The 26532-nt window shown below is 41.5% G+C and overlaps 1 protein-coding gene across 9 annotated transcripts in view; it reads right to left on the reverse strand.

Annotated features, from left to right (window-relative positions):
* Positions 1-418: 418 nt before the first annotated feature.
* PITPNM2 (phosphatidylinositol transfer protein membrane associated 2) overlaps positions 419-26532 on the reverse strand; it is a 441487-nt gene continuing 415373 nt past the window's right edge. For all 9 annotated transcript variants that reach the window (XM_077293187.1, XM_077293186.1, XM_077293190.1 and 6 more), the window contains 6 exons: positions 24400-24516; positions 15422-15570; positions 14370-14519; positions 14103-14286; positions 9005-9133; positions 419-4888 (listed from right to left, as the gene is read on the reverse strand). In XM_077293187.1, coding sequence (XP_077149302.1) covers positions 4550-4888; positions 9005-9133; positions 14103-14286; positions 14370-14519; positions 15422-15570; positions 24400-24516 — 1068 coding nt within the window. In that variant the 3' untranslated portion in view covers positions 419-4549. The remainder of the gene's footprint in view (positions 4889-9004; positions 9134-14102; positions 14287-14369; positions 14520-15421; positions 15571-24399; positions 24517-26532) is intronic.

Consider the following 26532-nt stretch of genomic DNA (forward strand, 5'->3'; position numbering starts at 1 on the left):
AATGGCAGTGCAGAGTTATTTGTTGCCTGCTGCTGACAGATCTGTTTTGTGAAACATCAAATTCAGCTCTAATAATGCATATTCTTAAAATATATTATCTAGTTCACATTCCCAATTCCTAATGTAGGTTGGAGTTTCTTATTAGGTCCAACACCCTGCAGACATCTGAATGGCAAAAAAATAGTATGGTACGAGTTGGCAAATTGCCTGGTTTCTCGAAGCCTGTGAAACCTGAGGATGTAAAGCGCTCCAATGGAGGAAAAAAGTTTCAACTGATTAAGCTCTCATTGGTTAAGGACATGGCGACTTTGGGGATTCATATTCGCTTTAAGTCTCAAGAAGACACAGTTCCCTTGTCAAGTCAGAAATATAATTTTTCTTTTGTCGTCGATTCAGAGACGCAATAAATAAAACCAAGAGCCTTCCCAAATCTTTAATCTGTGTAACGTACAATGGGTACTGCACAGAAAGCACAGAGGCCTAAAAACAACACACACACATACAAGCAAAATAGTATTTGTACACACACCAAAGTAATACAAAAAATGAAAACCAGGGAGCAGCAGACAGACATTTGAAAGAGTTCATAGTCATGTTAAAGTCTCTTGTACATCTGCACACCAACTGTTACTGTTATACCCAACAAGTAACTCCTTATAAATAAATTATTACATAGAAAACTGACAGTCTAGATTATAATCCTGGAGATAACAAGAGAAATGTAAGGCTACAGGAACTTTTAGGAAATGCAGCAAAGGTAAAATACCTTTCTGTCCGGGCTTCAGAAAGTGCAGGATCCTATACATGGGAGAAAAATTGCATTAACTCCATCAATGCTAGTGGTGTGTACAACAGCCAGCTATCAGTGAAAGAGTTGGAATCTGGAAGGTAAAATAACCTCTGGTTTTCATTTATTGTATTTTTTTTCTAACATTGTAAACTTATTTTTTATTTCTTTTTGGTTATTTGAGACTAAGATGTTGAATCAAAGGATACAACTTCTCATAAGAGTAACAGACAAGGTTGTGGTTAGGCCTTCCGAAGCAACAGAGACAAAAACTATAGCAGTTTCAAACTGATAAAGAATAGGCATTGTCACTTACACACACAGCTATTTCAGGGCAAGCTGGCCCCAACCCTATTTAGAAGCCGATTTTGACTATTGCTTTTGGAAAATGAGTACAAGCTAACATGGTAATCACATATTATCTAACAGGTAATGATGAGCTGGACTTTACTTTTCCTATAACCTTCACGATGGAATCTCATAGAACAGACCTACTTTTTGTACACCTTCTTCTATTATTGCAGTCAAAACATATATTTCCGTTATGTCATTTCCACGTGGCAAAGATTCAACGACCCATAGTCAGGAAAAGCAGAATGCTTTGAGAAAGCTTAACAAAGAGCGAACATATGAGGATATACAGAGTATGATTGTCAATTCTACATGGGATATATGGAGCAATGAGGATAAATCTAGAATATTGCACTTATGCAAATGACAATTACATTATACTTGGTCCTTTAATTTAATTGCTTTGTACATACTGCCTGAAAAAAAAAGCTACTTTTTATTTTTTTTTATATTAATTAAAAAGGATCTCCCGCTCCCTAGACATTTTCTACATAAATAAATAACTTTCACTTTTATATAACCACTTTTCTGAACATTTACATTTGTATGTTGTACAATATCTACACACAATAGTTTATCATCCCTTGCACGACAATAAATTTACATACTTTCTCTCTTTGTGCAATTTTCTTGTTGCTTGCATTCACTATCTGAAAGGCCATATCTAATTCTCTATAAACATTTGTTATATACGTGTCATTTTCCCAGTTAAAGATGAGTCTCATTCCATTTAGCAGTGACCTTACCTAAAGTTGTATGCGATGGCCTTCAGGGTCATTATACAACCATATACAGCCACAGCCCCTTAGCTAACAGCTTACAATACACAAAGTTTACTGTGCTTTATATTGTAAGTGGTAAGTTATCAACACATCTCTATAAAAGGAACCGATCATCTTCAGAAATGCAATTTACCTAGGAATAACTTAGTGGCTATCTCCAGGTAATTAGCGTTTCAATCATGCCTGGTCGGTGTACTGGAGAAGTAGCTTTATGCAGAAGATTAAACTATATTCTTACTGCAGCCACTCACTTCGTCATTGGGGCAGTGCAGCGGAGAGGTTACGTTCATCACTCTCTGACACATTGCTCTGAAGCGTATGCATAGCACACTGTCAATTAGAGTGCCAGCGAGTGATTCTAGAATGTTCACAGTATAGTGAGCAGTGACTGTAATAGTGAGCAGCTGCAGGAAGAATATAACTTCATTTCTCCCCTGCAGCTGCTGCTCCAGTAAGGCAGCCAGGTATGTTTTTAAATACTACTTACCTGCAGATTACCACTATATATGCAGGTGAATAGCTTTTTGGGAGATGACCGGTTACCTTTAAACGACTATGACCGCTACTCTTTCCATTTTTGCAGTCATGTAAAAGGTATCCTCAAATACCAGTTGTAACAATTATAGAAATATAAAGGTAAATATTATTTGTAAAAATATTTTTTTTTGGAAAAAGAATATCAATAGGTGAATGTCTACTATATAATGTGCAATGTAAGATGAATTTATCTTATATCTAATCTTCCCATTATTAAAAATGTAAAATTAAAATAAGCTTTTGTGGAGGGGTTTACATTATTATGATGTTGCGGTATATGCAGGTAAATGATAGAACTCGCTCTCTACAGGTTAAAACAATCTTAAACTGGCAGTTATATTTCCTATCAAGCCAGAATGATAACTCACAACTGTTAACAGCAAAACTGCATACGTATTCTAACATTTTAAAGGGGTTAACCAACCCTGGTGAAATCTCCAGCTTGTCAAATTGCCTATGATGTGTAATACACACACAGTTAGAACTTGCCTCCATTTGTTGGTTCCAGAGGCCGTCATCTGACCACAAGTATGCGATTTGGAGCCTTGCATTATGTGACAACTAGAGTCTCAGTCACATCTTGCAATGTTCAACTGAGAAACGAAGCTGGGATTCTACTCGGCACATTACCGAAATTATGCAAATCGCATACTTGTGGTCACGTAATAACCGCTTGAAACGGCATGTGAAGCCAAATCCTAACTACACTATTAGGATTTGGCCGCGCCTGCCGAAGATTTTACCAGGTATAGACAACCCTTTTCAATCAAGCTGGAAATCTTATTTTTTGGGCTTTTGTTCATCTCTTTAATTGACATTCAGGAAGATTTCACAGTGCTAAAGTATGTATAGCAATTTACTAAAATTGCACGTTGAAAAGTGGCTGATCAGTCTAAATGGTGTGAAATCAAATTTGCTGTTTAGCGCTTTCTTCCTTTAGCCTTAGAGAGAGGAGTGCATGTAGAGGTACTATACAGTGATCATACAGGTGCATATAGTGTCTCCTTCGTTAATAGCAGAGCTTTGGAAATTGAGATATGGCCTTTTTTTATTTCTACCTTCTTTTTTTTTCTTGGGGCACGTTTGCTTGAATTCTGTATCTGGGGTGAAACCACAGCACAAAATAATAATAATAATAATAATAATAATAATATCTATCCCCTGGTTTAGCAATATTTAAATGACCATGCACTACAGACAAGGATGTGTAGCTACATGAGATGGTAACAGGTCTCCAATCTAAAAATTATCAGTGCAAAGAAAACAATGAGGTTGTACAGTTGAGCAACTACACGCAAAAGCAGCAAACTGGACAATTACAGAATCGTAAGAACTTTAGATACAAAAGGACTTCGGATACTGGTTTGGACTCCTCTGATCACCAAAGTTACAGCAAAGTTTACCTGCGCACATCTGGTTATAAAGGTGTTCTTTACATAGGTCCACAACATTGAAATGAGCAAGGCAGACTGTTAAGAGATACTGGAATATTGTGATTGCATGAAAATTATCCTCCTTCTTTTACAGGAAAAAAAAAGGAAAGAAACGATTCTGTTTTTGTAATTTGTTGTGCCTTAGTTTACAAGACAGAAAGCCAAGAAGGGCAGAACTTGAAGTCAAGTCGGACTCCCCAGTTTCCATCTTGTTCTGTGGAGGCTGCCTCTTCTTGAGTACAGTTACCGGCTCTCAAGTTTCTAGGCAAATGTGAACAATATACTTTACTACTTGACAGGATGTGTGCTGTGCATTCGTTTAGTAACATTTCAGAGATGGCTACGGTATAGGAGGCACGTATTTACATCTGTAAGTCCTTGAACTTGCTTTAAAAAAAAAAAAAACACATTGGGCTACTGACGAATTTGATTTGCCCCCCTCTGTGGTTCTCAGATAATTATCTCCTGGGCATAACTACCCTTGTAAGGCCTGCAGTTCAACACTTCTGTTCACCAGCTTTGCTATTGTTGTTTCATAGTAGCACCATTTTGTCAGCACTGTCTCTTCAACAAAGTTGTGCCTCTCACTTTTGTCCCTACCCTACCTTCAACTGACAAGAGCCAAGCGCACAAGAAAATGTCCAGACATTTACGGGAGCTCATTTCTGACTTAAAACGCCAGATTCCAGCTTGGTGTTGGCTGCACTCCTGCCCCAGCATCCTGCCGCAATACTCATACTTCTTTGGCTACGTTCCTTTTCCCGATCACGGTCACTCTCAGACTGACTTTGTGTTCTTTCCGGTTTGTGGTTGCTGCTACTAGTTGGTTGTGATGAGATAGTACGAAGCAAGTGATTCCTCTTTCTCAGAAAGTCTGGCTGACCAGGGAGACAGAAGCTTCCCTTCCGCAGTGCTATCCTGTTTGTGTTTTTGGCAGGCCGTGATCTGTGACTGTATTCCAGTTGGGCAAGGTGGGAAGCATAGCCCTCGGTGATAAACTGCAAGGATAAACGGGAATGATCACTTTAATTATATGCAATTATTCATGTGATATTTGAATTGTAGAACAGTACTACCAGAAATAAGAGCTGCAGGAGATGAGAGAGGGCAAGTATTATTTTTAACATGTCTTTTTGTAAGGTGCAACTCATTCATTAAGTGGTGTGCGCCTCTTAATTAATTAGGTGCATTTTACTCCAGCAGACCCATGGATTAAGACTAAAGTGCACAACGCCAGTCTTAATGAATGGAGCCTAAAAGAGCTATTGAGTGTATGGATGGTATAGGAACAGATGACAAAACGGAGCAGAAAAAAACATTTAGGAAGGAAGAACTGTGACATTGGTAAGGTGATAGGACTGAATAGAAGAGATATGCTTTTTAGGGCATGCTTAAAATTGTGGCTGCTTGGAATTAACCATACCTATAACCTATATAGGGAGGCTGTGCTGGGCTCATGCTGTATATAGGGAGGCTGTGTGGGGCTCATGCTGTATATAGGGAGGATGTGTGGGGCTCATGCTGTATATGGGGAGGCTGTGTGGGGCTCATGCTGTATATAGGGAGGATGTGTGGGGCTCATGCTGTATATGGGGAGGCTGTGCTGGGCTCATGCTGTATATAGGGAGGCTGTGTGGGGCTCATGCTGTATATAGGGAGGATGTGTGGGGCTCATGCTGTATATGGGGAGGCTGTGCTGGGCTCATGCTGTATATAGGGAGGCTGTGTGTGGCTCATGCTGTATATAGGGAGGCTGTGTGTGGCTCATGCAATATATATAGGGAAGCTGTGTGGGGCTCATGCTGTATATAGGGAGGCTGTGTGTGGCTCATGCTGTATATAGGATAGGGAGGCTGTGTGTGGCTCATGCTGTATATAGGGAGGCTGTGTGTGGCTCATGCTGTATATAGGGAGGCTGTGTTGGGCTCATGCTGTATGTAGGGAGGCTGTGTTGGGCTCATGCTGTATATAGGGAGGCTGTGTTGGGCTCATGCTGTATATAGGGAGGCTATGTGGGGCTCATGCTGTATATAGGGAGGCTGTGTTGGGCTCATGCTGTATATAGGGAGGCTGTGTTGGGCTCATGCTGTATATAGGGAGGCTGTGTTGGGCTCATGCTGTATATAGGGAGGCTGTGTTGGGCTCATGCTGTATATAGGGAGGCTGTGTGTGGCTTGTATGAGGCTCATGTTGTATATAAGGGGCTGTGCGGGGTTCATAAGATATACAGAAGGGGCTGTACTTGAGTTCAAAGATATATAGGGGGTATCAGCATACTTAATACTGCTCAATATTAAGTGATGCAATTAATATTAATAAATTAATATTGAGTAGAATTAATTTCAAGCTATTGGCTCTGCCCTCCACAACAGTCATGGTCTGTCATGTGGCCCCTCGGGAAAATTAATTGCCCACCCCTGTCTTAGTGTATCAGTGTTTTTTGGACTGAACGGTCAGAAGTCTTTAAGCAGATCTGTCACCTGATTTCACAATACATATTGCAATTATTACTAAACAAATGCTGCATTTCGTGTTAGAATAGCTGCATAATCCTTCACAGATTAATATCAAAATAAGACTTCTTTCACACTTGCGTTTTTTACAATCAGTCACAATCCGTCAAAATGTTGAAAAGACGGATCCTGTGCAGATTGTAAAAAACGGGTGCACTGGGCCCGTTTTTCTGACGGACCCATCGAGGCTATGTGCACACGTTGTGTATGCATCTTCGCCGCGTTTTTCCACTGCGAAAACGCATACACAACACAACCCAGGTTAAAAATAATTTAAAAAAATTAAAAATCGTAATATTCTTACCTTCCAGGCGTCCCCCGCAGCCTTCCCGCACCGAGACAATGACCTGTGATGACGTAGCGGTCTCACGAGACTGCTACGTCATCTGGTAATTTCGCAAGGTATTACTGGGAACGGGAGCTGCCGGCAGCATCACGAGCATCGGGAAGGCTGCGGGGGACGCCGGAAGGTAAGAATATCACAATTTTTTAATTTTTTTATTATTTTTAACATTATATCTTTTTACTATTGATGCTGCATAGGCAGCATCAATAGTAAAAAGAGAGAGGGCGAGAGAGAATTTCCCTGACGGGAAATTCTTCCACGCATGCTCAGTTTCAAAAGACGGAACGGGTCGCTGGATTCCTGCTTTTGACAGTCAGCGACGGATCCTGCATCCATAGGCTTCCATTATAGCTAATGACGGACATTGCAGGATCCGTCGCTGAGCGATTTTCCGACGTACCGAAAAAACGTTCCTCTGTGCGTTGTATCCATCCGACGGACTGCAATTTTACGACGGATCCAGGGCACGACAGATGAAACGGAAGGCCATCCGTCACAATCCGTCGCTAATACAAGTCTATGAGAAAAGAAACGGATCCAGCAGAAACATTTGCTGGATCCGTTTTTTTCACAAAACGACGCATTGCGACGGAAAAAGAAAGACGGAGGTGTGAAAGAGGCCTAAGATAAATGCAGGACCAAGACGTAATGATCTAAAATATGCCAAACTTTCTATTATCTCAATGATAAAATAATATATATTTAAAAAACACAATTATACATATTATGGGTAATGCCTATGTATTACCAACATAATACACTATTGTGTACAACATGCAATACCAGCACTTCCATATGACACCTTAAAGGTACCTTCACACGAAGCGACGCTGCAGCGATAGCGACAACGATGCCGATCGCTGCAGCGTCGCTGTTTGGTCGCTGGAGAGCTGTCACACAGACCGCTCTCCAGCGACCAACCATGCCGAGGTCCCCGGGTAACCAGGGTAAACATCGGGTTACTAAGCGCAGGGCCGCGCTTAGTAACCCGATGTTTACCCTGGTTACCAGCGTAAAAGTAAAAAAAACAAACAGTACATACTCACCTGCGCGTCCCCCGGCGTCTGCTTCCTGACACTGACTGAGCTCCGGCCCTAACAGCACAGCGGTGACGTCACCGCTGTGCTTTCACTTTCACTTTAGGGCCGGCGCTCAGTCAGTGCAGGAAGCAGACGCTGGGGGACGCGCAGGTGAGTATGTACTGTTTGTTTTTTTTACTTTTACGCTGGTAACCAGGGTAAACATCGGGTTACTAAGCGCGGCCCTGCGCTAGGTAACCCGATGTTTACCCTGGTTACCAGTGTAAAACATCGCTGGTATCGTTGCTTTTGCTGTCAAACACAACGATACACGGCGATCGAACGACCAAATAAAGTTCTGGACTTTATTCAGCGACCAGCGACATCACAGCAGGATCCTGATCGCTGCTGCGTGTCAAACTAAACGATATCGCTAGCCAGGACGCTGCAACGTCACGGATCGCTAGCGATATCGTTACAAAGTCGTTTCGTGTGAAGGTACCTTTAGGCTAAAGACCACCAGAGAGGAGATAGTAAATCAAGTAGAGCACTGCTAGAGAAAGTGAATATTGCCAGTATACCAATGGTCAGAAAGACCTCTTTGATCTGTTTGGCATCTACTGCTTTAGGTAGGACACCAAGCTTCATGTGACAGGTTCCCTTTTAATGGTAAACCAATGACAGGTTCCCTTTTAATGGTAAACCAATAAAATAGATCCAAACCTAGAATTACAATTTATGTCAATATAATACAAAATTTCGATATTTTATAACATTACGTCTTTATCCTATTTTGATATTGTGGTATTCTTGCGTTATTCATATTGAGACTTTTTTATTCTTTTGGGCTTCCTATCAGATTTGCATGTCAATTATGACATTTAACTCAATTTGTGCCTACATCGCCTGTTTGACAGCTACTCAGTGTCCCTGCAGCTGCTGAGATCTCACACTACTCGGTGCAAACTGCGGCTGTCAGATGACTGAATACACTTTGGCTAATGAGCCATTTTATTCTATAGCTGGACTCATAATAATAATGTCATTCTGACATAGGTTTGAAAGTACACAAATCAGTCGCATCTCGCCTAAGAGGCCTATTTAATAATGCATGCAGTTTATATTGCTATTATTGTGAAATCTGTTGACAGATTAGCTTTCTCTATTGCCTTTGCCAGGAAAATGGAAAGTTCACTAAATAGTATTATTTCAGTACAGTAACTCTCAGCTTCTTACCTGACACTGGTGTTGTAACTTCTTGGTGGGTCGGCCTACAATAAAAATCTGCATTGGTGACAAACCTATAGAGCTGTATACTGAAATGTCTTTTGTGGAGCCATAAGCTGCATGGATTTTCATGTGTACCTGCAAAAATATATGCACGTATTTAAACCATAATATACTACATAATGATATATATATTGTGTGACCATATACCACAGAGTTTATACGCAAAATATCATTCAATAACATTAAATATTATAGTACATATTATTTAAAGGATTAACTGCACAAATCTTTTGAAAGGGCATAAAACATATCAGAAGTGTCAATCGGTGGGGCTCCAAGTGCTGAGATCCTCACCAATCACTAAAAAGAAGTAAATAATCACATAGGTATCAAATTATAAACAAAACCTTTATAGAACATATGGTTGGTTCCATGGTGGCACTGAGGAAAACAGGCACACACCCATCACATAAGACATATATAAACAATATAAACATGGTAAAAAAATAATAAAATCACAAGAATCAAAAAGAATGATATCTACAAATGTATACATAAATGGACCACAAAAGTAAGCAGGTACATAGTGTATGTTCATAGCGTTACAATATAAAGACTTAAGTAGTGTCTTATAACCAAATATGGCACCTGGGCAAGATGGATGTACCAAAGCTTTATTTCATACGGGGACCCATATAAATATACTATGATGTCCCCAAATATAAGGAATATACAGCTCTGGCAAAAATCAAGAGACCGCCACATCAAAACCCTGTCATGGGCAGCCCAATCTCTAGACCTGAACCCCATTGAAAACCTCTGGAATGTAATCAAGAGGATGATGGATAGTCACAAGCCATCAAAGAACTGCTTAAATTTTTGCGCCAGAAGCAGTGTGAAAGACTGGTGGAAAGCATGCCAAGACGCATGAAAGCTGTGATTAAAAATCATGGTTATTCCACACAATATTGATTTCTGAACTCTTCCTGAGTTAAAACATTAGTATTGTTGTTTCTAAATGATTATGAACTTGTATTATTTGAGGTCTGAATGTACTGTTTTTTGTTTGTTTTTTTACCATTTTTCTTTGTCAGAAAGAAAATACATTTATTGCTTGGAAATTCGGAGACATGTTGTCAGAAGTTTATAGAATAAAAGAACAATTTACATTTTACTCAAAAATATACCTATAAAGAGAAAAATCAGACAAACTGAACATTTTGCAGTGGTCTCTTAATTTTTGCCAGAGCTGTATATGAATTAAATTAAATATACTATCCAATATACACGACTGCTTGTCACATATATTGAGATACAAATAAACACCAATCTACATATAGAAAAACATACAAAAAAGATAAGTATGGGTATGGTATGATAGGAGCATGCTAGCAAAATAATCACTGAGTAGTGACAGCAAGACACACATAAAGCATGTACCGTATGTACTCGAGTATAAGCCGACCCCCCTAATTTTGCCACAAAAAACTGGGAAAACTTAATGACTCGAGTATAGGCCTAGGGTGGGAAATGCAGTAGCTACCGGTAGATGTCAAAAGTAAAAATAGATACCAATAAAAGTAAAATTTATTGAGACATCAGTAGGTTAAGTGTTTTTGAATATCCATATTGAATCAGGAGCCCCATATAATAATCCATAAAGTTTATGATGGGCCCCATAAGATGCTCCATATTAAAATATGCCCCATATAATCCCGCATAAAGGTTAATAATGGCCCCATAAGATGCTCCATAGACACATTTGCCCAATATAATGCTGCACAAATGTTGATTATGGCCCCATAAGATGCTCCATAAAGATATTTGCCCCATATAGTGCTGCACAAACGTTGATTATGGCCCTATAAAGACACTTGCCCCATATAGTGCTGCACAAACGTTATGGCCCCATAAGATGCTCTATACAGACATTTGCCCCATATAGTGCTGCACAAACGTTGATTATGGCCCCATACAGACACTTGCCCCATATAGTGCTGCACAATTGCTGATTATGGCCCCATACAGACACTTGCCCCATATAGTGCTGCACAAACGTTATAGCCCCATAGATGCTCCATACAGACACTTGCCCCATTTGCTGCGATAAAAAAAATAATCACATACTCACCTCTCCATCGCTCAGGCCCCTGGCACTTTCAATATTCACCTGCTCCTCGTTCCGGCGCCGCTCCATCTTCAGCGTCTTCTGCACTGACGTTCAGACAGAGGGCGCGCACTAACCACGTCTTCGCGACCTCTGACCTGAGCGTCACTGCAGAAGATGCTGAAGACGGAGCAGCGGCTGGAACGGGGAACAGGTGAATATTGCGCAGCGCTGCGCTCCCCCTCCCCACTATACTCACCTGCTCCTGGCACGGTCCCTGCATGTCTTTTCCCCGGCGCTGCTGCTTCTTCCTGTACTGAGTGGTCACCATTACTGCTCATTACAGTAATGAATATGTGGCTCCACCCCTATGGGAGGTGGAGCCACATATTCATTACTGTAATGAGCGGTACCATGTGACCGCTCAGTACAGGAAGAAGCTGCCGGCGCCGGGGACAAGACGTGCAGGGACCGTGCCAGGAGCAGGTGAGTATAATAAGACAGCCCCCGCTACCCCTCCCCTGCCGACCCCTGCGTATGACTCGAGTATAAGCCGAGAGGGGGACTTTCAGCCCCCCAAAATGGGCTGAAAATCTCGGCTTATACTCGAGTATAAACGGTAAGTAAATAAACATAAAAACCTCTCCCTCACAACAGGTGTCTTCCCCTCATCCTTCAAACATGCCAAGATCACACCCATCCTCAAAAAGCCCTCCCTCGACCTATCCTCTGTGTCTAGCTATCGCCCGATATCTCTTCTCCCTTATGCCTCAAAACTACTGGAACATGTCCATCTTGAACTGTCCTCCCACCTCTCCTCCCTCTTTGACGGGTTACAATCTGGCTTCCGACCCCATCACTCAACTGAAATTGCCCTAACTAAAGTCACCAATGACCTACTAACTGCCAAGAGCAAGTGACACTACTCTGTCCTCCTTCTCCTGGACCTGTCTTTTGCCTTTGACACTGTGGACCACTCCCTTCTGCTACAGATCCTCTCATCTCTTGACATCACAGACTTGGCCCTATCCTGGATCTCGTCATATCTAACAGACCGAACATTCAGTGTCTACCTCTCCCACACCACCTCCTTACTTCGCCCCTTGTCTGTCGGTGTTCCTCAAGGCTCGCGGGCAGGGTCCTCCCTCCTTCTGTACCTGTTAGTGCCTTGTTTTTTGCTCATGTTTAATGTATTAGTCTACATTTGCCCCCTTTTCACATGTAAAGCGCCATGGAATAAATGGTGCTATAAAAATATATAATAATAATAATATAAAAATAATAATAATAATAATAATAATAATAATAAAAACTGTGTGGTCCAGTCAGTGTGGTGCCCCTCCCGACGCGCTTTTCGGTATACACCTTTGTCAGGATTATTTCATACTTACGTGATTATTTATGACTAAATAATTTGGGGCTTATTTCTAATTGGTTTCCTCAAAGGCTAAGTATCGCTCATAGACTTTCCATACTGTGTTAACCTTCAGTTTCAAAAGGAAATCAGGGCTTCTTCTCCTTAAATTTGGTGACTTGTGGAAGTGTCAGCACTCGGACCCCAACCAATCAAAACTTCTGACATGTCAAAAGTTTTGTAAAAGTGCAGATTCATTTTAAAATATAATTATTACATAATACATAATAGTAAATATCACGGAAGAAAAATATGGGTCTATTTCTATTATTACAGAACAGAGAAATGGCTGTATTTGCATGCATCCCTCTCTATTGAAATATATAAAGGTAAAGGTAGAGCAAAGGGTTGTTAGTGATATGTTGTAGATAATCCTTACAGGTGTTCAGTAATTTATAATCTGCAATATCTGTACAGACACTCATACAAGGGAAGGCTGTTATCCATTTCCCTTTGCTTTTCAGGTGCCGATACATTTTACAGTGATCATAACTCAATTTAGCAGATGTAAATTTGAATGCCTCTACCCCCTAAAAGGGATCTTGATTCAGACAGAAACAGAATGCTGCAGCCATTCAGCACTAGCTGATTGGCTGCAGCTGTCACATCAAATGTTGATGCTGGCAGTCCATGAAAGAACATGGCTGCAAGATGGGAGAAGTATATGATGTGATTTTTTTTTAGTTTTTTACTATTATTTGGTGTTTTTTTTAACCCCTCCCCCCTTCCCGTGCCAAATGAGCTTCAGTTAAAATCTAGTCAAAAATCCCATTGATTAGTTCAGCATCTACTTATCTAGAAAGGATATAAGGGAATCTCAGCAGGATTTTACCCACAAACTCTTTATGGTATATGCGCATGTAGCTCTTTTACAGACAAGTTTAACAATACCTTTACATGGCCATTCCTTTCCTCTGTCACTTAGAAATCAGCGTGTTTTTAATTGACATCAAGTGAAGCTGTAGATCAGAAGCCTCTGCCACTCCAGCTCTATGCCCCGCACAGCGCCACCGCCTCCTGTTTGACTGATGGCTCCTTAGCCTGAAGTTACACAGTATGTTATGCAGGAGGAGGTGGTGCGGGGTGGGCAATAGATCTGGAGTGACAGAGGCTTCATATTTTCAGCCTAATTTGCGTATCAATTCAAAAACTGATATCTCACTAACTGAGGAACGGATTAACCATATAAAAGTAATGAAAAAGTATTACTAGACTTTTTTTTTAAAGAGCTAAATATGCGTTTACGTTAGCTCAGAGTGCTGAAAAAGTTTTCCCCGATTTCCAGTGCATCACATGATAAAATGAACGGTGTCATTCAAAAGTACAACTAGTAGGTAGAAAAATAAAAAGTTATGGCACTTGCAAGAAGGGGAGAGAAAAATGGAAAATGTCTGTGGATTAAAAACATTTTAAATGATACATTGACAGGAGTAAATCATGACACCTTATGACTGGAGGCTAAAGTCACAACTTTGGTCTGAATTTGATCCAATTAAAAATTTGCTTAGCAATAAATGTATGATTTTAAACATATTTTTTCAATTGGTATATCTAGAGTACATGAGTAATTGAATTTGTCTTACATCTTGAATCAGGGTTTTCAGAAAGTTTGCTTTGTGTCGCAGAGGATCATGGACTAATCCATCGCAAAAAGACACTATACCATGCGGAAAGTTGTGCTGCGCAAGCCATGCCACCACTCTTTGCTTCTGCATGTCAGGTCTGCCAGTCACATAAATAATGAGGTAGCCAAGATCCTGCCAGTGCCTAGATTAACATAAAGAAGGTGTTAGAAGGGTTCTGGTTATACATGATGGATACTAAACTACTGCACAAAAAAAGAAGCAGACCTCACTACATCTACTGCTCCCGCTCGGACTTTGGGGTCACTGCCCATAATGGAAACACTTGCAGCGAAAGATCCATCAATACTGAACACTACAAATTCTGTTGCTTTTGGTAAAACATGGAGGTAACTGTCAGCAAATGTATGGTCTCCCCTAAAAAGAAAAAAATAATCACAATTAATAATATAGTTAAGTCCTTACATTATTTTAAAGCTAAATAAGCTCATGCTGGTGAAGATTACTGATGTGATCCTTTATAGCAAGAAAAGACTAATGTTTGTGACCCTCCAGAAACGTCACCAAACACTTAAAATTCTCTTAAAGGTGTTAAAAACTGGAGAGAAAAAAAAACACAAAAAATCATGTTGAGCAAAACATCTATAATGGAGCAAGATTGCCGTATTCTTCAATTAATCATTCAGCATAGTTCCTAAGATGTCAGAAAGACAGCAGACTGCAGCACCCGGGGTCCATGCTGCATGCTGATGACACAGTTTAAGATTTGCCAAAGCACTGTACAGTATGCAATATGGTGCCCAATCTCGCCAGGCCTCCAGTGACAGCACTGCTGGGAAAATGAGCATTAAAATGTGATAATGAGAATCAACCGGTTCTTTAAGAGGTAGGTTACACGATCCAATACAGCCAGTGATTGGCTGCGGGGGTCACATGAGCCCTGTGACGAGACATCGTTGCAGTAGTAATTAAATACCATTGTGAGACTGGGCAGCATCGAAACGAGAACAGCAGGAAAAAGTAAGGAGAGTTTTATTTTGTTTGTTTTTTTACACCAATTTTGAGCATTTTGTAAACAAAAGTATTGATAAAACCCCTTCAATGCGTAATTTTATCATTTTGATAATTTATTGTTTATGTCCTGTAAATGTAATTTTTCAGCTATAATTAGAAAATATTCTGTATAAACACTACACAATTAATGTTTCCTGCAATAGCCTAAACATAAAAGGAATAAAATATTATAAATGTATATCACATGTCATACGTACATTATTATATATTATTATATATTATATATCAGTTTAATGCCACAATACCTGACAACCATTTTGAGAGGATAAACCCCAACTCCAAGTTTTTTATGGTCCGGTATTACGTAAGAAATCCTACCGCTGCTATTCGTTATTTCAGTATCAAAGTAAACCCATTCCCCAGATGGCGGCTGAGTCATTATGTGAATATCCACCTAGAGGGAAAAAAAAGGAACATTGCAACCCTATAACCAATAATCACATTCTTTTTTCACATCGATAGTTTCAAGAGCCGCTGACTGGCCAAGTGGGATTATGTGATACATCCGTGACTAGAGAACCAGAAACTGGAATTTTCTTGTCATTTCAGTGTTTATTATATTCTATGTGCCTTTTTTATGAAAAAAAGCTGACTATTCACCCATCTAGCCACCACTCCCCAAAAAAAGAAAAAGTTATCCCCTATCCAGAACTATGGTAATTTATTGTATTTTATCTATTGTATTGTATTTATATTCATTTGTATAATGTTCAGTATCCAGTTCTGGAGACAATTTTTTTTTTTTCATTTTTATTTTATTTTGTTGTTTTACGTAAATGCATGTATCAGGGCCTAAAAAATAGTTTTTGCAATTGTTTCATTAAAAAGGTTGAACTATTTTGCTTTTATAGTCTCTGTATTTTCCTACACATTCAACGGTCATGTGGTGTGTGATAATAAATAGAGAGGAGCTAAAAAAAGAGAGATTAAAGAGTTACAAAACTCTCATATTGGACCAATGCGCTTACTGATGGATTCTCACTTAACCCATTCTGCAGCCAGCAATAGACCGTGGAACACAGAGGCTATTGAAAGCAAAGATGCAATATTTTTAATTAAACCCAAATACTACATGCATTTAATTGAGAAACAAATTGTCGCCAAAAGCGATACGATTCTAGAAATGGTTAATTCTCTAAAAGGGATATAATCAACAGTGGGAACCACAAAATTCTGTTTTAAACTCAATTTGTCTTAATCTTTTTATTAATGAACTTGTGAGTGAGATTGAGAGTAAAGTGGCAGTCTTACCTGATGACAGAAAACTATGCAGGATATTAAAAACAGAGCCTGACATTACAATATTACAAAAGGATTTGGATAAGATGTCTAAATGGGCAAACACTTGGTAGATGAGAGTTAATGTTGATAAATGTAGAGCAATGCACTTAGGCCAGAGTAATCATACTGCTGCATGTACATGGAATGGATATATACTGGGTACTACAGTATAGGAGAAGGACTTGAGTATCCTGGTTACAAGTAAGCTCAACGTCAGAAAGCAGCTGCAAAAGCAAACAGGATTTTAGGGTGTATAAAAAGAGATCCAATCCTGTGATCCAAATGTATTTATTGCCCTATTATAAATCACTTGTGAGTCCATATCTTTAATATGGGATCCAGATTGGGGCTCCACATTTTAAAAAGGATATTCAGAAATTAGAGTCAATTCAAAGATGGGCAACTAGATTATTACAAGGGATGGAATGCTACCAGTTTGAATAAATATATTGGGGTAGAAATTTGTAAGAAATCATATAGTACCCAAAACACTACTTTATTAAATCTTATTAAAATGCCACCAACCTGTGGCTACACCAAACAAAATAAACACACCGTAGAAAAGCTAGTGTGGGGGTGGACATTCCCTACATGATGTCTATGCTGAAGTCTGCCTATCTGCGGGGGTTGGCGCCCTAAGGGATGCGTATTGGCGCACCCGCTCAGCGACGGCTGGCCCTGGGGTCCCTGGATTGACCCTGACGATCCAATTGGGTCCCTCTACCCACACAATCATGTACTGAAGGTACCCCTATAATCTATACATAGATCACACCTATGAATAGGGAGTCCCTAAACCCCACACCGTGCAATAAAAACAATGGAGAACATGTAGTTAGGCTTTTGACGGAGATGCCATGCACTTTGCGCACTTGCTACAGATAATTTGTGAGAAAAGTTATTAAATCCCCTCTCATGTATTACTGCATTTAACATCCACCTATACCATGAGATATATTACGTTATATTCCAGTGTGTACAGTCAGCCTGCAGCCGATAAACCATCATAAACCATCGAGACACATGGCATGAAATCGGGCCTCCTGATGAGCCAGAGAGGGGAAACGCGTTGAGGCTATACAGACACTAGCCAGACGGCACCTTACCTGACGATGAGTACCAATTTTCCTTGAATGTACCCACCTATGTGATATATTCCCTACGGAATGAGGTAGAGGTTTATCGGCTGCAGGCTGACTGTACACACTGGAATTGGTTGGCATTAATTCTTGTCATTAGCAACATGTCTGTTTGGGATATTTGTATATATGTGATCTAGTTCGCAGAGACTGGATCAGCCGCGATCCTATGGTTGACAACGTTAATCTATATTAATATATCTTATGGTATAGGTGGATGTTAAATGCAGTAATACAGTACTGTCATGTCGGACGCTGTTCAGACCAGGTCGTCCGACAGACAGCGGTAATTCCGCTTTTGTCCACTATGTGCTCATTGGCGTCGGCTAGATTTTATCTAGTTGGTCCGGGGTTAATTTACCTGGTGCTCAGATTGGAAGCTGGGCCATGCCCACTGCCTTTAAATAGTTCTCCTGAACATTGGGCGTCGCCGATTATAGCTTCAGTCTTGTGCGTGGTTATCTCGGTCTGGAGTGGTGAGCTAGTAGTTGGAGTATCGTTGCTGGTGGTGTATTTCCCTTGGTCTTATTTGCTCCTTCCCATATTTTTAATTGTTTGGCCCTTTGCATTTATAGTGTATTCCTGAGTGACTGTGGCGTGGTGCTTATTTTTCCGTTATCCTTGTCTGTGCTAACTGAGGGTATTGGAGTGTGGTCTCTTCACTGGGTGGTGTGCGGTGGTATCAGCCTAGGGTTTAAACAGGAGATAAGGCGAGGGTGGAGGCCCAGACATGCACACCATCAGTATAAACTCTGGTAGAGGGACAGTCAGGGTTTCCCTAGTCTGAGGGAAATCGCAGGGGCCTATTTTACCAAGAAACTGTCGCCCGCTGAACGTAACTACGATATCGGCAACAGAGAGTTGTTGGCAATCAAGTTGGCCTCTGAGGAATGGTGACACTTCTTGGAGAGGTCGGTTCATCAGGTTACTGTTGTTACCGACCATAAAAATTTGCTTTATTTGGAGTCTGCCAAGCGTCCATCTCCCAGGCAGGCTCGCTGGGCATTGTTTTTCACACGGTTCAACTTTCTTGTCACTTACAGACCTGGTTCTAAAAACACTAAGGCGGATGCTCTGTCCAGGTGTTTTCCGGGGGAAGAGCCTCAGGAAGATCCAGTACCCATCCTCCAAAAGGGTGTTGTGGTTTCGGCTCTCACTACCGAGGTTGAGGCTGAGATTGTCAAGGCTCAGGAGGAGGTACCATCTGAGCTTCCCATCAACAAAACGTTTGTACCGCTTCATCTCCGCTTAAAGGTTTTGGCGGAGCATCATGATGCTGTCCTGGCTGGCCATCCAGGGGTTAGGGGTACCTTGGAGTTGGTGTCTCGTCGGTTTTGGTGGCCCAAGATCCAACAGGACGTGGTCTCATACGTGTCAGCTTGCACCACGTGCGCTAGGACTAAGACGCCCCGCTCCCGTCCTGTTGGCACACTACTTCCTCTCGAGGTTCCTAGTAAGCCATGGACGGAAATTTCCATGCATTTTATCACTGACTTGCCCTCTTCAGCTGGGAACACGGTCATCTTGGTGATTGTTGATCGGTTCTCAAAAATGTCGCACTTTGTGTCTTTGCCTTCGTTGCCTAACGCTAAGGCTCTGGCTCAGTTATTTGTGCAGGAGGGGTTCAGACTTCATGGCGTTCCGTCTGACATCGTTTCTGATAGGGGGTCTCAGTTTGTGGCAAAATTTTGGAAAGCATTTTGCTCACGGCTGGGGATCAAGTTGTCTCATTCTTCGGCGCTTCATCCTCAGTCAAATGGTCAGACCGAGCGTATGAACCAAAATTTGGAACAGTACTTACGCTGCTTTGTTTCAGATAACCAGGAGGAGTGGTCGAAGTTCCTTCCTTTGGCTGAGTTTGCCATCAATAATCACCGCCAGGAGTCGTCTGGGGAGTCTCCGTTTTTCTGTGTTTACGGGCTCCATCCTCAATTCAGTACTTTGAGTCAGGGGGGCTCTTCCGGCGTCCCGGAGGAAGACCAGTTAGGAACACAATTATCATCAGTCTGGAGGAATGTTAAACAGCGCCTGTTGAGTGTGGGTGCTAGGTACAAACGTGTGGCTGACAGTAGGCGTGTGCCAGGTCCGGACCTGAGTGTGGATGACTGGGTGTGGTTATCCACAAAAAACATAAGACTCAAAATACCATCCCTTAAATTGGGTCCACGGTTTATTGGTCCATTTAGGGTCGCCGCTGTCATTAACCCTGTAGCATACAGGTTGGAGCTTCCTACTGTGTATAAAATACACAACGTGTTCCACAGATCGTTGTTAAAGGTGGTGGGTATTGTGGACACGACACCAATGCCTTCTCCAGTCTTGGTGGATGGTAATTTGGAATTTGAAGTCTCCAAGGTGGTTGACTCTCGTGTAGTGTGCCGCACTTTACAGTACTTGGTACACTGGCGTGGTAATGGGCCTGAGGAGAGGTCTTGGGTACCAGCCTTGGACGTTCATGCGGATCGGCTGGTCAGGTTGTTTCACCGTCGCCATCCGGACAAGCCGGGTCCTATAAGCCATGAGGGCCCTGGGGTCCCTCGTAGAAGGCGGGGTACTGTCATGTCGGACGCTGTTCAGACCAGGTCGTCCGACAGACAGCGGTAATTCCGCTTTTGTCCACTATGTGCTCATTGACGTCAGCTAGATTTTATCTAGCTGGTCCGGGGTTAATTTACCTGGTGCTCAGATTGGAAGCTGGGCCATGCCCACTGCCTTTAAATAGTTCTCCTGAACACTGGGCGTCGCCGATTATAGCTTCAGTCTTGTGCGTGGTTATCTCGGTCTGGAGTGGTGAGCTAGTAGTTGGAGTATCGTTGCTGGTGGTGTATTTCCCTTTGTCTTATTTGCTCCTTCCCATATTTGTATTTGTTTTGCCCTTTGCATTTATAGTGTATTTCTGAGTGACTGCGGCGTGGTGCTTATTTTTCTGTTATCCTTGTCTGTGCTAACTGTGGGTATTGAAGTGTGGTCTCTTCACTGGGTGGTGTGCGGTGGTATCAGCCTAGGGTTTAAACAGGAGATAAGGCGAGGGAGGAGGCCCAGACATGCACACCATCAGTGTAAACTCTGGGAGAGGGACAGTCAGGGTTTCCCTAGTCTGAGGGAAATCGCAGGGGCCCGGGTTATTAGCTCTTTCATACCTAGGCATCCCGTGACAAGTACATGAGAGGGGATTTAATAACTTTTCTCACAAATTATCTGTAGCAAGTACGCAAAGTGCATGGCATCTCCGTCAAAAGCCTAACTACATGTTCTCCATTGTTTTTATTACACGGTGTGGGGTTTAGGACTCCCTATTCATAGGTGTGATCTATGTATAGATTATAGGGGTACCTTCAGTACATGATTGTGTGGGTAGAGAAACCCAATTGGATCGTCAGGGTCAATCCAGGGACCCCAGGGCCAGCCGTCGCTGAGCGGGGGCGCCAATACACATTCCCCTAGGGCGCCAACCCCCGCAGACAGGCAGACGTCAGCATAGACATCATGTAGGGAATGTCCACCCCCACAATAGTTTTTTCACGGTGTGTTTATTTTGTTTGGTGTAGCCACAGGTTGGTGGCATTTTAATAAGATTTAATAAGGGATGGAATGCCTCACATTTGACAAGAGTTTGGAACAGTTGTGCTTGTTTAGCTTTGAAAAAAGATACCTCTGGGTTGATCTCATTTATATGTATAAATATACCGCATTTTTCAGATTATAAGACAAACTTTTTTCCCAAAAAATTTTTTGGGGGAAATGGAGGGCGCGTCTTATAATGCGGATATACCTTACCGTTCGCAGGCTGGGATGAGAGGGTGTTCGATTCTGCGCCACTGCGGGTGTTCGGTTCTGCGGGGGCTCTGCCAACATCTTGTGAAAGCCCAGAGCCCCCACAGTTACATGGTTTCCTATGCGGTGGACTGGACTCCGGGAAAATGGCTGCCGGCCAGGGGCGGCGCATGCGCAAATGGAGATCTCTGCACCAAGATCTCGGGAGATGAGATCTAGGATCTTGGCAATAAAATCTCGGGAGATGAGATCTCAGCGCTGAGATCTTGGTGCCGAGATCTCCTTCTGCACATGTGCCGCTCCCAGCCGGCAGCCATTTTCCCGGAGTCCAGTCCACCGAATAGGAAACCATGTAACTGCAGCCCTGAAAACCCGCAGGAACGAACACCTGCAGGACCAAACACCAGCAGCGGCACGCCGCACTGCACATCCTAAAAACCTCACTTCCCAGCCTGCGGCCTGCAGCAACGCTCCACTCTTGCCTCCTCCAGCGGCGGCCCTGGGACCCCGCTTCACTGTGGCCACTATCCCCGGTAAACAATAAGACGCATGGATTATAAGAAGTACCACCATTTTATTAAACAAAGTTTTTTTCCTATTTTTCTTCTCAAAATTTGGGGTGCGTCTTATAATCTGGTGGGTCTTATAATCCGCAAAATACAGTATGTGTGGAGAGTACAAAACACTGGCACATGACTTCCAAAGACCATACTGAGGACTAGGGGGCATTCATTACGGGTGGAAGAAATGTGATTCCGGCAGCTAAATATGAAAGGATTCTTTACAGTTAGGCTATGTGCCCACGTCGCAGAATAGATGCAGAATTTTCGGCGTCAATTCTGCATACTCTTGGCAGGAAAAACGCATGCGGATTTAGACGCAGTTTATATGCGTTTTTACCGCGTATTAACCATGTTTTCCATGTGTTTTACAAGCGGATTTCTAATGCATGTCTATGGGTGTAGAATTGGTGCCATTCCGCAAAAATAATGAACATGCTGCGTTTTTTTCCACGATGCGTTTACGCTGCGGAAAAAAACGCAGCATGGGCACATCAATTGCAGAATGCAATGGGATGCTGTTTGTAAGCGTTTTTTAAGCGTTTCCGCAGTGGAAAATCATGGCAAAAACGCTTAACGTGAGCACATAGCCTTAGACTGTGGAATACCCTACCACAAGAGGTAATAATAGCAGATGCTATATCAGAATTTAAAAAATGGCTTGATGCTTTTCTCAGAACAAATGGTAATGTGGGTTATAAATACTCTACTCATGGATAATGTAACTGGTGAAAAAAGTTTGAATTGATGGACCTACAGTCATATGAAAAAGTTTGGGCACCCCTATTAATCTTAAGCTTAATGTTTTATAAAAATTGTTTTTTTTGCAACAGCTATTTCAGTTTCTTATATCTAATAACTGTTGGACACAGTAATGTTTCTGCCTTGAAATGAGGTTTATTGTACTAACAGAAAATGTGCAATCTGCATTCAAACAAAATTTGACAGGTGCATAAGTATGGGCACCCTTATTTTCTTGTTTAAAATACTCCTACCTACTTTTTACTGACTTACTAAAGCACTTTTTTTGGTTTTGTATCCTCATTGAGCTTTGAACTTCATAGCCAGGTGTATGCAATCATGAGAAAAGCTACTTAAAGTGGCCACTTGCAAGTTGTTCTCCTGTTTGAATCTCCTCTGACGAGTGGCATCATGGGCTCCTCAAAACAACTGTCAAATGATCTGAAAACAAAGATTATTCGACATAGTTGTTCAGGGGAAGGATACAAAAAGCTGTCTCAGAGATTTAACCTATCAATTTCCTCTGTGAGGAACATAGTAAGGAAATGGAAGAACACAGGTACAGTTCTTGTTAAGGCCAGAAGTGGCAGGCCAAGAAAAACATCAGAAAGGCAGAGAAGAAGAATGGTGAGATCAGTCAAGGACAATCCTCAGACCACCTCCAGAGAGCTGCAGAATCAACTTGCTGCAGATGGTGTCACTGTGCATCTGTCAACTATACAATGCACTGTGTTTTTTTTGCCGCCATGCATAACGCCTTTTTGTATGACCAAACAACTCAATCTTGGTTTCATCAGTCCACAGAACCTTCTTCCAAAAAGAAATTGGCTTCTCCAAATGTGCTTTTGCATACCTCAGCCGACTCTGTTTGTGGCGTGGTTGCAGAAACGGCTTCTTTCGCATCACTCTCCCATACAGCTTCTCCTTGTGCAAAGTGCGTTGTATAGTTGACCGATGCACAGTGACACCATCTGCAGCAAGTTGATGCTGCAGCTCTCTGGAGGTGGTCTGAGGATTGTCCTTGACTGATCTCACCATTCTTCTTCTCTGCCTTTCTGATGTTTTTCTTGGCCTGCCACTTCTGGCCTTAACAAGAACTGTACCTGTGTTCTTCCATTTCCTTACTATGTTCCTCACAGAGGAAATTGACAGGTTAAATATCCGAGACAGCTTTTTGTATCCTTCCCCTGAACAACTATGTTGAATAATCTTTGTTTTCAGATCATTTGACAGTTGTTTTGAGGAGCCCATGATGCCACTCGTCAGAGGAGATTCAAACAGGAGAACAACTTGCAAGTGGCCACTTTAAGTAGCTTTTCTCATGATTGCATACACCTGGCTATAAAGTTCAAAGCCCAATGAGGATACAAAACCAAAATAAGTGCTTTAGTAAGTCAGTAAAAAGTAGGTAGGAGTATTTTAAACAAGAAAATGATAAGGGTGCCCATACTTATGCACCTGTCAAATTTTGTTTGAATGCAGATTGCACATTTTCTGTTAGCACAATAAACCTCATTTCAAGGCAGAAAGATTACTGTGTCCAACAGTTATTAGATATATGAAACTGAAATAGCTGTTGCAAAAAAAACAATTTTTATAAAACATTAAGCTTAAGATTAATAGGGGTGCCCAAACTTTTTCATATGACTATGTTTTATTCGACCTATGTTGTTTTCAACCTATATAACCTCTTTCAGACCATTTAAAATCATCTGTCCATATACCAACCTTTTCTCCTGTAAGTGTGACCATATCAAGAGGGCCATACATAAACCTTCCAGTAAGTGCCTGAGGACCATCTTCATTGGCTACAGCATCATTAATTCTGTGGTTAGCAGCAACATTCTGAAAATTAAAAACAAAGTTTAAAGTCCAGGTCACATGCCTGTTGCAATACAACAGATTGCTGTTGTCACTTTCCATTTTTGATAGAAATAAAATGAATGGGCACTATAAACACTTTCCGGTATTTTATTTTCACAATAAGGAAAATAAATAATGAAACAAAAAAATTATACTGAAACCAGGATCCTAAACCTTTTTTTTTTTTTTTAAACAAAAATGATGAGCCACATTCAACACAAGGCTTGTTCTTTCATTTGGTGGGGAGAACAACTTACTGCCACTGTTTATTGTTTTCCCATTGGAAAGCAGTACTCATTATAGAAAGTTGCCCTGTTTGGAGTCTAGACTTTATTGATCTCTGCTTGTGAGCCAGAAGGCCAACATCATCATGCAAAAAGAAATAAAATTAAAGCATTATTATTTTTATTATTTATTTATAGAGCACCATTGATTCCATGGTACTGTATATGAGAAGGAGTTACATATAAGATACAAATATAAAATACGGTGAACAAACTAATAATGACAGACTGGTACAGAAAGGAGAAGGCCCTACTCTTACTTTCTTCCAGATAATGGAAAACGAGACAGCAGGATAGGTGTTTGCGGTAGCTTTGGTGGTGGTGAGGTGGCAGGAGGGTCATTGCAGGCTGTAAGCTTTCTTGAAGAGTTGGGTTTTCAAGTTCCGTCTGAAAAGTTCTGAGTGTGGCGGATAATCGGATGAGTTAAGTCTAGGAGGCGATTAGGTGAGGAACGTATGATGAGTGTGGAGGAGAGAAGGAGGACTTGGGAGGATCGGAGATTACGTGTTCAAAGATATCGGGAAATAAGTTGGGAGATGTATTTAGGAGACAGATTATGGATGGCTTTGTAGGTCAGCGTGAATAGTTTGAACTTGATATGTTGGGGAATTGGGAGACAATAAAGGGATTTGCATAGACGAAAGCAGAGGATTAGCGGGAGGACACAAAGGAAGATATTGCAGTAGTCGAAGTGGGAGATGATGAGGGCATGCACTAACATTTTAGTCTATTCAGGGTTGAGGAAGGGACTAGGGATGAGCGAGTGTGCTCGTTACACAAGTTTTCCGAGCATTCTCAGGTGTTTTTCGAGTATCTTAGCCAGGGGTAAGTGTTCACACTAGGTAGACAGGTCAGGGACCCATCCGATCTGAGATTACCTTGATGTTTGGTGGATGGGCTCACATTTTTTGGCCAAATCTTGTGCTAAGCATCTCATGTGTTTTTTCATAGATTTCACAAGCCATTATGCTATTCACATTTCATGTATTGCACATTTCCTTGCTTTAGTACAGTTGAGTGCAGCCATTGATCTATTTGCTATGTAAGTCTTTTTGGTTATGCACCAGTTCAGACTAGATTGCTGTTCAGTCAGTTTACCTATATTTACTATGTACTATTTTTTCTGACTTGAACGCCCCGCCCTTCACCATGCTGTGATTTTAATTACATCCAAACGCAGTTGGTTCCGACCTTCCTATAAATGCAGGCTTTACCATGTTATTAGCCAGAGGTAAGTGTTCACACTAGGTAGACAGGTCAGGGACCCATCTGATCTGACATTACCTTGACGTTTGGTGGATGGGCTCACATTTTTTGGCCAAATCTTGTGCTAAGCATCTCATGTGTTTTTTCATAGATTTCACAAGCCATTATGCTATTCACATTTCATGTATCGCACATTTCCTTGCTTTAGTACAGTTGAGTGCAGCCATTGATCTATTTGCTATGTAAGTCTTTTTTGGTTATGCACCAGTTCAGACTAGATTGCTGTTCAGTCAGTTTACCTATATTTCCGAGTATCTTGGGCGTGCTCGTAGATTATGTTTGTGTCCCCGCAGCTGCATAATTTGCGGCTGCTAGACAGCCTGAATACATGTGGGGATACCCTAACAAACAGGCAATCCCTGCATGTGCTCAGGTTGTCTAACAGCCGCAAATCATGCAGCTGCAGGGACACAAACATAATCTACGAGCACGCCAAAGATACTAGGAG

Source organism: Ranitomeya variabilis, chromosome 1 (assembly GCF_051348905.1).
Source record: "Ranitomeya variabilis isolate aRanVar5 chromosome 1, aRanVar5.hap1, whole genome shotgun sequence".
In the NCBI taxonomy this organism is placed as follows: domain Eukaryota; kingdom Metazoa; phylum Chordata; class Amphibia; order Anura; family Dendrobatidae; genus Ranitomeya; species Ranitomeya variabilis.